Source organism: Pelodiscus sinensis, chromosome 5 (assembly GCF_052426305.1).
Source record: "Pelodiscus sinensis isolate ZL-2025 chromosome 5, ASM5242630v1, whole genome shotgun sequence".
In the NCBI taxonomy this organism is placed as follows: Eukaryota; Metazoa; Chordata; order Testudines; family Trionychidae; genus Pelodiscus; species Pelodiscus sinensis.
Window position 1 is genome coordinate 125,450,864 of NC_143056.1, and position 9,990 is coordinate 125,460,853.

Consider the following 9,990-nt stretch of genomic DNA (forward strand, 5'->3'; position numbering starts at 1 on the left):
TCGAAGATTGTCAGAAGTTTTTTTAAAACCCCAGTAATCCTCCAATCAGTCATTTGTAAATAGTCTTCTGTACTGATATAGTTCAGACTCATAGTTTGAAATCTGCCCTTTAAAGTGCATTGTCATTGTGTTACGTCTCTAAAATCACTGTCCGGATATCAAATCTAAATGAGCAACTGTCATTGTCAATGAATCATTTACATTCATTTCCTGTACAACTAAAGCCATCGCCAAAACAAATTGACAGAAAAACAATGGTTATGTATGGGATCAAGAAATTACTTCTCCCCAAAATACGATATAAGTGTATATCGTAGTTAAACAGCCTATTATTGTTATTCTAGAAGAATATGCATCTACGTTTCAACATACTCAGGGCCAGATTCTGTGCTGTGTTTACTACTAGATGACTCTGCTAATTTCACTCTGGTTGTACAAATGTAGATAGGGAGTAATTTGGCTTCAAGACCATTATATGGACTATAGTAAATGACTCTGGCCATTCTGGCTCCTTGGGGTTTATAACTGAGCAGATTCAGTCCTGAAAAAGATGTAATCAGATTAACATGCATTTGTCTCACACCAGGAAACAAAAGTAATGGCTGGGAAATGATACATTAAATCTCAGATTAAAGTATGAAAAGGTTTTCTTCTTTATATTTTAAACCAGAGGTAAAAGCAATGGTATCAACGCATGGCTGTAAAGTATAAACTTAAAAAACAACAAATAGTCTGGTAGCACTTTATAGACTAACAAAACATGTAGATGGTATCATGAGCTTTTGTGGGCACAGCCCACTTCTTCAGATGACCAGAGTTTTGAGGTTAGGATGTCCAGATCCAAAATAAATAGAGGAGAAGGGGTAAGGAAAAAAAATGGAAGGGTGTAGGAAACAAGAAGCAGAGGGTATATAAATATCAAAGGGAAAACCAAACAGGCAAAACTGGTAATCTATAAGCACCTAAAAATTGGATAATTAAAAAAAGCAGATAAGGATCATAGGATGGCAATTAGATAGGAAGGGTACTAACATAAGAATCTACACAGATAAAGAGCTGTTCTCACCTTGGTTGTTTTTTTGTTGATAGTGATCCTTGTAGAGGAGGAGTTATAGAAATGCAAAGTATTATTAATTATTATTATACAGCGGTGTGGGTGTGGATGGTCCAACATATACATAGGTGGCCCATGTCATCTTCCCAAGAAAGCGACATTCTCCATGGGACGGTCTGTCATTGAAAGAAAGTACGTAAGTATGTGCGCCAGCAGCGCCACTCTTCCAGAGAAGAAGGAATCCCAACAGATAGTCCCCTTAAACTAAAGGGCTGTGTCTAGACTGGCAAGAAAAACTTGCCAGGTGTCTACACTGGCCGCTTGAATTTCCACAAGAACACTGACTTATTGTCTAAAATCAGTGCTTCTTGCGGAAATACTATGCTGCTCCTGTTCGGGCAAAAGTCCCTTTTGCGCAAAGCTTTTGCGCAAAAGGGCCAGTGTAGACTGCTCAGATTTGTTTTGCGCAAAAAAGCCCCAATCGTGAAAATGGCGATCGGGGCTTTTTTGTGCAAAAGCACGTCTAGATTGGCACAGACGCTTTTCCCCAAAAAGCGCTTTTGCGGAAAAGCGTCCGTGCCAATCTAGACGCTCTTTTCCGCAAACGCTTTTAACGGAAAACTTTTCCGTTAAAAGCATTTGCGGAAAATCGTGCCAGTCTAGACGTAGCCAAAGAGTTTGGGCTGGGAGGGGAAGGCCAGAGCTGGTTCTGCACTAAGGCTGATGTTGTGTGTGTATGTCTGTGTTCTGCAGGTACACGAAGGGCCTGGAGATGCAGAGGTGTGCCAAGGACCAGGATGTCGAGCAGACAGATGAGGAAGTGGCAGCACTGGTTAGCTGGGGTGCAAAGGCTACTGAAGGGATGGGGCCCACTGTCCTTGCTGGGCGGGGGAGAGGGTTGGGAGAAACACACCAATGCACCAAGAAAAAACAAGGAACGGTCTGGTAGCACTTTATAGACTAACAAAGCAGGTAGCTGGGATCATGAGCTGTCGTGGGCACAGCCCCCTTCTTCAGATGACCCAGCGCAGCCAGCAGCGGAATCTGCTGAGTCACGCTGAGCCAATAGCTTCCAGCCGCTGAGCGCGGGGCAAATCCCTTCAGCCGCTCTCCTGTCCCCCGCCCCGCCCCGCTCGCTCACTCCCTCCTTCCCTCCTGTCCTCTGCGCGCGCACCTTGGGCGGGGCCTCCTGACGCGCGGCGACGTGCGTATATAAGGCGAGCCGGAGGCGTTGGCTCGTTCAGATCGCGTCACCCCCAGACAGACCCGAGCCCGGAGGTTCCTGCTTCAACAGTGTTTGGACGGAACCGCTGCCGCTCGGACCCCTCCTCTCCGCCTCCTCTCGTCTCCTATAGTAGTAACAGCAGCAACAGCAGCGCCGCCGCCATGTCTTCTTCTCCCTCCCAGGTGCGCCAGAACTACCACCAGGACTGCGAGGCGGCCGTCAACCGCCAGATCAACCTGGAGCTCTACGCCTCCTACGCGTACCTCAGCATGGTACGTGCCAACCGCCCGCGGCCCGCGCGGAGGGGTCGCGCGGGGGCCTACGTGCCGCGCGACAGGGCGGGGTGGGCTGGGCCTGTGATCCCTCGGGAGGGAGGGGGACGAGCCTCTCCGCGGAGGGGGGGGGGGGGCGTTGTCGTTGCCGGGCCCGCGCGCGCCTCCTTTGTTGCCGCGGTGGGGGAGGGGTGCCCGCTGGGGGGCTCGGCCCAGGCCGCGCGCTGCGGCTCGGGGGAGGGGCCTGTTGGTGGCGCCGCGCCGGGCTCGGCCCCCCGTGTTTATCTGCGCGGCGCAGCTCTCGCACCTGGGCCTCCTGAGGGCTTCTTATCGGCTCCCGCCCTCCCTCTGCTGGGGGGGGGGGGCGCCTCTGCTGAGCTGCTCTTGTGCCTATCGCCTGTGGCGGGGCTTCTCCCTGCTGGCGCGCTGCAGGGCTGAGCCCGCCAGACGGTGGGAGCGCAGCCCCCGAGCGTGCGGGTAACTCCTCCGAGCTGCTCCTTGAGGGAAAGGGGCCGCTTCAAACTGGCTTGATGGTGGGTGGGGGGGTTTGGAGCACGGCTGGGGCGCTGTATGAATTGCTCAGGCAGCCTTTAACAGCTGGCTAATCCAGGGATCACGCTTCAGACTTGCTTGGCATTTGAAATAAAAAAAGAGCAGGCTTTTGTACTTTCCTCTGTACACACCAGACCCTAGCTCCCAAATGCGCACCTTTGCTTTTAATCTCTCCAGTAGCTTGTAAAATTAACATTGCTAGACCAGTACGTCGAGACTCTCTTGAAGGATCCCTCTTCAACTCTGAAGTTGATCAGAATCTTGTAGACTTTCAAATGGTCACCCTCTCCCCCCATGTATTAATTTCTTAACTGTACCTCAGTATCTTTTTTGAGGTCAACAGAACATGCTTTAAAAAACTTTCAGAGAAGAAAGTACTAGCTGGTGTAAAGAGGTTAAAATGTGTGTAATTGTGTAAATGCCAAGCATTTCAGTGGTTTCATGGTTACATAAGGGGCAGCAGCTAGCTCCCTGGCTAGTACAGATAGGGATGTTAAGGACTTGTTGACTATGGATAAGCAAATGCTTATCAGATAGTTAAGTAGTGGTCCTCCCCTTCCCCCCCCTTCTGTCAGGAAGAGGGGGGTGTTGCAGCACTGCTGACCCTGGGGGCTCCATATGGTGTTGCCCTCTTGAAAGGCTGCAGTGGCATTGCTGCCCTATCAACTAATCAAACAGTGAATTACATGCTACTTAACATCCTTAGTACTAACTGCCACCCATCCCTGCAGACACAGGGCAGCAGCCAACTCCCTGGGAGAGGGAGGGAGGAGCCCATGCATGCTAAGATCTGGCTTTTAAGCTGGTTCGGAGGCAGAAGTGCAGGGAGGCAACTGCCTCCTTTTATACTGCGACACACTTGCATCCCGTATCTGGTGCAGTCCAGTGCTCAAAACAGGATTCATTTTAGCCCCCAAAAATGATCAAAATGGCAGTTCATCACTTGATTTCTCCAAAAGTGAGACCATAACTTGCTACAAACACCTCTTGTTAAAAAGGGGTTTAGCAAAGAACAAATGTGCTTCAGCCCCAACTACGTTCAGAAAGTTTTTGGGAGCTTTAAACTATTAATGGAGCACAAGATACTGATCGGTTCTGTATGGCTTGTTTCTGATGGCAGCAAAGTATGGTGCTCAGAAGGGAGACAGTTACGCTTTGGAGGGGTTGAAGTATGACTCTGGTATTCACAGAAATCTCAACTGGCTTCATACCCCAACGCTGCATCTAGACTGGCAAGCTTTTCTGCAAAAGTGACTGCTTTGGCAGAAAAACTTGCCAGCTGTCTACATTGGCGATTGTCGGTGTTCTTGTGCAAATACTATGATGCTCCCGCTTGGGGATAAGCCCTCTTGTGCAAATGATTTTGTGTGAGAGGGCTAGTGTAGACAGGTAAAAACTGTTTTGCGCAAAAAAGCCCCAATGGCAAAAATGGCGGTCGGGGCTTTCTTGCACAAAACCTCTAGATTGGCATGGATGCTTTTCCGGGAAAAGTGCTTTTGCGCAAAAGCATCCGTGCCAATCTAGACGCTCTTTCCCCAAATGCTTTTAACAGAAATTTTTTTCCATTAAAAGCATTTGTGGAAAATCATGCCAGTCTAGATGCAGCCCAAATGAGAGGGAGTGCAGAGGTGAAATGGCTGAGCATGTGGAGTGTGTGCCAGTCACTTAGCAACTAAATAGCTGTGCCTTCCAAGTGAAAGTTACTCCAAACCCCAGTGAGTTGCCATCTTGACAGAACTACTACATCCGCAATGAAGGCAACAATAGAAATGGCAAGCGTTTAATTTGATTGAGATCTGCATTCACAGGTTCCCAGACCAGCGAAGTGTTCATTCTACTATCTGAATTTTGTTTTCAGTCCTTCTATTTTGACCGGGATGATGTGGCTCTGAAAAATTTTGCCAAGTATTTTCTGCACCAGTCCCACGATGAGCGTGAGCATGCTGAAAAACTCATGAAGCTGCAGAACCAGAGGGGCGGTCGCATCTTTCTGCAGGATATTAAGGTTAGCAGCAATGCTAAGGAGACTTTTCAAGGGCATGAACAGTAACTTCCTTTTGTGGTCTGCACCCAGGCTGGAAGAGGGGCTATGAAAGCCAGTCTGGGTCATCTCAAATGTTGGCCAATTAATTACTTAGTAATGTATCCAACAGTAAGCAAATTTTATCAACTCATGAATCGGCAGTAGGGAAAAACCTTGCAGTGCAGATATGTAAGTATGATCCTTAGATACTGGTACCAAGATGTACAAGTCTCAGTATATGCATTTTTTCGCCTGTGATTACACCATACTTCTCATCTAAGATGACAGTGATGGTTTTAGACTGTACAAGAAATGAGTGCCTTTCTGACCTGTATCTTAGAGAGTTCCAGTGGATATGATCTCTATCAGCCCAGCTTCTGTTTTGTTTTCTAAATTGTTAGTCCCTAGATTAGATTAGGTCCTTATGTTACCAGGGAACATGAATATTATGGTGTATCTAGTGCCATGGAAGTAGATTACCTAAGAGTCTGTAATCAACATATCACTAAGCCACTCTGAATAACTTGCATCAGCTACGTGCTATTAAAAAAAAAAAAAATCTTTAAAATTCAAAACTTTTCATTGAGTCTCAAATTTGAAGTAAGAGTAAGTGTTTAGGAAAATGTTGTTGCTAGAAATAATTATACTTCTATTTTTACATAACCCCAGTACAGTATCCGGTGCTTTTGAGAATGTTTAATCAGAAGACTTGTTGAGGTCTTTCAGAACACCCAGTAATTACTATAAAATCAGGGGTCAGGAGCACTGGCCTTGGTATAACATACTCTAGTTCTCACCACTTCACCCTCCTTTTTTTTAATTTTTTTTTTTTTTGAGACCTGAACTAGCTTAAAGCAATAGTTTGTCTGGCTGAAGACTAGTTCTCCCTATAGACTGACCTGCTGCTGGGTCTTATGACATTAATTTCCAGGCTTCACCTTTGCCCAGGTATAGAAACTTCATTTCTTGAAGCCTCTTCCCTGTTTAGAGGATCAGTCTTCTACCTAGAGGTCCCTTCCCCACTGTTTTGGATAATACAGCTGGTATCTGTAAAAAAAATATGGCCTTGTATTAACAATTCTCATGAATGTCAGACCACCTTGGGGGAGACACCAGTAAGAGCACTTCGGGGAGATGATTAGTTAATAAGAAAGTTGATAGATTTGGGACACTGTAAACCAGACGAATACTACTGTAGTAGTCTGTACAGAGAATTTAATGAAGGGATGGGGAAACCAGTCTGTGGTTTGCCTTGATATGGTAGGCATGACTTGAGGCTTTCCTTTGTTTCTTCCCCTGGCATTACAGCCTGTTGGCGCTTCAGCGGCCAAACCTCTATGCCCCTCCACAAGGCTGGAGAGCCAGCCTTAAAGGCCAGAAGGCAACCTGGGGGGCGGGTCTCAGTTCTGACTTGCCAGGTGAGGAATCTGTCCCTGCACTTGCTTGCAGGCTCAAACACCCCCTCCTCCATTGCTTTCTTTGGCCAGGAATCCTGGTGAATGGGAGTGATGGGGAAGGGGGGCAATACCTGCAAGCACAAGGTAGTGTGTGGCCACCTGTGCTCCCCTGGGATCTGTGGAGGTAGGTGTCCCAACCTCCTGATGCACCCTACCTCCTACCCATGTCCTGGGTCCCCATTCTCAGCCTACTGCTGCACCCTTCCTCCTGCTCAGAACCTGCCCCTTCTGCACACTGAATCCCTTATTTTTTGCACTATCCCAGAGGCTAGGGCCCCCCACAACTTGCCAGCCTTGGGCTCCCAGAAAAATTAATCCAGCCCTTGGGGTGGAAGATTAGACTCTTGTTTCTGATGAGATTCTAGTGAACTGAGTTCCCACTGCCCTGCTGCTGTGTGTGGCATCTGATGGCAGCTAAGTTGTGGTGGTGTGTGTGCTCCTTTCTGTGTTAGAAACCAGATCGTGATGATTGGGAGAATGGGCTGACAGCACTGGAGTGTGCCTTGCACCTGGAAAAGAATGTGAACCAGTCACTCCTGGATCTGCACAAGCTGGCAACTGACAAGAATGACCCTCATGTAAGTGGAGATTGAAGCTGAGACTAGAATGTGGTTATGCAAGCCTTTAATGATGTGTTTTTGGGAGGGGTTCAGGGTGTCCAGCCATGCACTCTCCAGCACAAGCTGGGATTTTTCCAAACTAACACAGGCTGCAGCTGCTTTTGTGCAGAATTTGCCGCCTGTCTCCACTGGCTGCTTGAATTGCACAAGAACACTAACAATCTAATGTAAGATTGTCAGTGTTCTTGCGCAAGAACTGTGATGCTCCTGCTCAGGAAAAAGCCCTCTTGTGAAAATGGCCGCTGGAGCTTTCTTGCACAAAACTGCATCTATACTGGGCACAGATGCTTTTGTGCAAAAGTAAATCTTTTGTGCAAAGGCACTTGCCAATCTAGATGCTCTTTTGCGGAAATACTTTTAACGGAAAAGTTTTTCCATTAAAAGTATTTCCTCAAAATCATGCCAGTCTAGACACAGCCCCTGTGAATAACAGTGATGGAACTGATCAGTTAGCACATGGGTGGCATTAGGTTGTTTTGCAGTGCTTTGCTCCAGCTGTGTCTAGCAGGACCTGCCTTGTTCAGAAAGATCTTCTCTGCTACTGAACATGTGTGGAAAGCTGGCTGATTCCACAGCAAGTCACCAGGCTACTGAGGCACAAGCATAGCTAGCTTTCTTCATTTCTTCAGAATTAAGCACTATTTTCATTCTAATTATCAGCTCAATATGAATCTAAAAGCAGTTTAGTGCCATGAAGCTTTGGCTCCTCTGATGCATAAAAGGTAAAAGGGGTAAATCCTGAATGTCTGAACCTACAGGTCTCCTGTGAGGGGTTTAGCTTTAGGGAGACTCCTCAATGCTAGAAACTTGAACAGAATTTGGAAGGAAGTGGGAAGAGATTGATGCCTTAGCAATGCAGGCACATACACTGAAAATCTGAAGTAAAATTGTGGGCAAGCAGTAAAATCATGAGATTGAGTAAATGCTTCTAAATCTAGCTTTCTAAATGACTAAAGGCAATTGAACAGTCTGTATTGAAAGGGTGTAAATAGTAACAGTCAGAAATTTAAACGCTACGAGGGAAGGTTTCCATAGCTATAAATGGAAGGTGCAGGAGACTGATAGGCTTGGGAGGTGGTTGTAATGTCAGGATAACATCCAGATTCAGACATGAAACTGGTATTTATCAGTAAACACCAAAATATTACATGTCTAACAGCTCTTATATACCGAGTTGCAGGGGGGGTAATGACTAAATTACACTATTGTGCATTAATTAGTCTGTAGACATTGCTGGTGCACACTTGCTTGAAACAGCACAAATTAAAGTGAACTAGAGTATATTGCAAAGATGGATTACTGTAATGTGTATATAATACCTTGATGTATACAAAGCTTTAAACTTCAAATCACTATTCCTTGTAAACGGTGCACTTGGGAGAGTGAGGTTTGTGTCTCCATTTGGTGCACATTTGCATGTTCCTCAGTGCACAACAATTTATTCCATGTATTGATGAAATATCCAACTCCACTTACTGAAATTAAACCTCTGAAACAAGAACCTGTGCTCCAGTGCCCTGCAATATACCAACAAATCTGGGGGAGGGGGGGGTCTTCCACTTAGAATTATTTGATAATGTTTTCACATCACTCAAGTAAATTCAGAAGCTTTTCTCTTTTGGTAATTCAAGAGCATAACCCTGTGGGGAGAGAAGATGCAGGTTTTTTTCCTCCCCCTTAGTAGGAAATCAATTTCCCCCCCCCCCCCCCCACATGCCTAATTGCCTTAAGAGGTAGTTGCAAGTACAAACCCAAGATCCGTTTGATTCTGCCTGTTTGGTTGAATAAATAATACTGACACAAGTAACTCTTCTCCCCTCTTAGTTGTGTGACTTCATTGAGACCCACTACCTGGATGAGCAGGTGAAGGCCATCAAAGAACTGGGTGACCATGTGACCAATCTGCGCAAGATGGGGGCACCCAAAAATGGGATGGCAGAGTACCTCTTTGACAAGCACACCCTGGGGGATTGTGGCAATCAAAGCTAAAGCCTCTGCATAGACCACCCATGGGTTTCAGTAAGCTTCCTAGCTTGCTGCCCAGCAGTGCATGCATCTTCTGTTTATCTAGATGTCATTCTGTACCAAAAATCTCACTTTTTGTGTTAACACCTTACAGTCAATAAAGTGACTTGTTTCAAGTTTGTTTCATTTGCCTTGCATGATATGGGCGTGACTACTGCATGTGGGGGTTTCACAGCATATCTCCTCTGAGGATGATCCATCTTGGGATGGGGGCAAACTGTGTTAATTCATTATGAGGGGGGTGTATCTTGCATCACTGACTAGGCACTATTCCTTTGTGTTCACCACAGCTCCACAGGCATACTTCAGTTGACAGAGTGAGTAGGAGAGGCATTCCCTACCACTTGGATCTGCTGTAGGGATTATTCCATGAGCATATGCTCATGGGTACAGAGACAATTTAGCTACTTTCAGTACAATGGAGGGACTTGGACGGTCTGAAATCTGCAGTGGGCAAGCTAATCATAAAGGAAGTGACCAAAACAGAACCAAAGCTTTGCTACATATGCTCATACTCAAATGTTTGTCCATATCTATAGATATCACCCCCAGAAACTTTGTGCTTTCAGGAACATTAGCAGCTAGCTTCCTCTACTGAAACAGCACAGAAGAAAAGTTAGATACTTCAGCCAAATGCTTTGTGACAGTAAGAAATGTAGAATTAACCCTCTTCAGTAGTGTGGGGTTCTTAGGCTATCTCTAAGGACCTCTTTCAGAGGGAAAGTGCAATGCTTCAGTTTAGTTTGGGTGAAGGGCAAGCTA

The 9,990-nt window shown here is 46.2% G+C and overlaps 1 protein-coding gene across 2 annotated transcripts; it reads left to right on the plus strand.

Annotated features, from left to right (window-relative positions):
• The first annotated feature begins 1,205 nt into the window (after nucleotides 1-1,205).
• On the plus strand, nucleotides 1,206-9,344 carry FTH1 (ferritin heavy chain 1). Of its 2 annotated transcripts, XM_075928373.2 has the most exons (6): nucleotides 1,206-1,246; nucleotides 1,808-1,886; nucleotides 2,462-2,551; nucleotides 4,962-5,108; nucleotides 7,036-7,161; nucleotides 9,028-9,344. In XM_075928373.2, the coding sequence occupies exons 1-6, from the start codon at nucleotides 1,221-1,223 to the stop codon at nucleotides 9,190-9,192; spliced, it is 633 nt and encodes a 210-aa protein (XP_075784488.1). In that variant the 5' UTR covers nucleotides 1,206-1,220; the 3' UTR covers nucleotides 9,193-9,344. The 2 variants fall into 2 exon arrangements, with proteins under 2 accessions (XP_075784488.1, XP_075784489.1); XM_075928374.2 differs by lacking the exons at nucleotides 1,206-1,246; nucleotides 1,808-1,886 and having other exon boundaries at nucleotides 2,282-2,551.
• Nucleotides 9,345-9,990: the final 646 nt, after the last annotated feature.

What these genes read in the sequence shown, in the direction of transcription:
- FTH1 (XM_075928373.2), top strand. Translation starts at nt 1,221, where the DNA reads ATGGGACGGTCTGTCATTGAAAGAAA. An exon ending in CGGTCTGTCATTGAAAGAAA is followed by an intron (nt 1,247 to 1,807) that starts GTACGTAAGTAT and finishes TGTGTTCTGCAG; the next exon opens with GTACACGAAGGGCCTGGAGA. An exon ending in ATGAGGAAGTGGCAGCACTG is followed by an intron (nt 1,887 to 2,461) that starts GTTAGCTGGGGT and finishes TCTCCCTCCCAG; the next exon opens with GTGCGCCAGAACTACCACCA.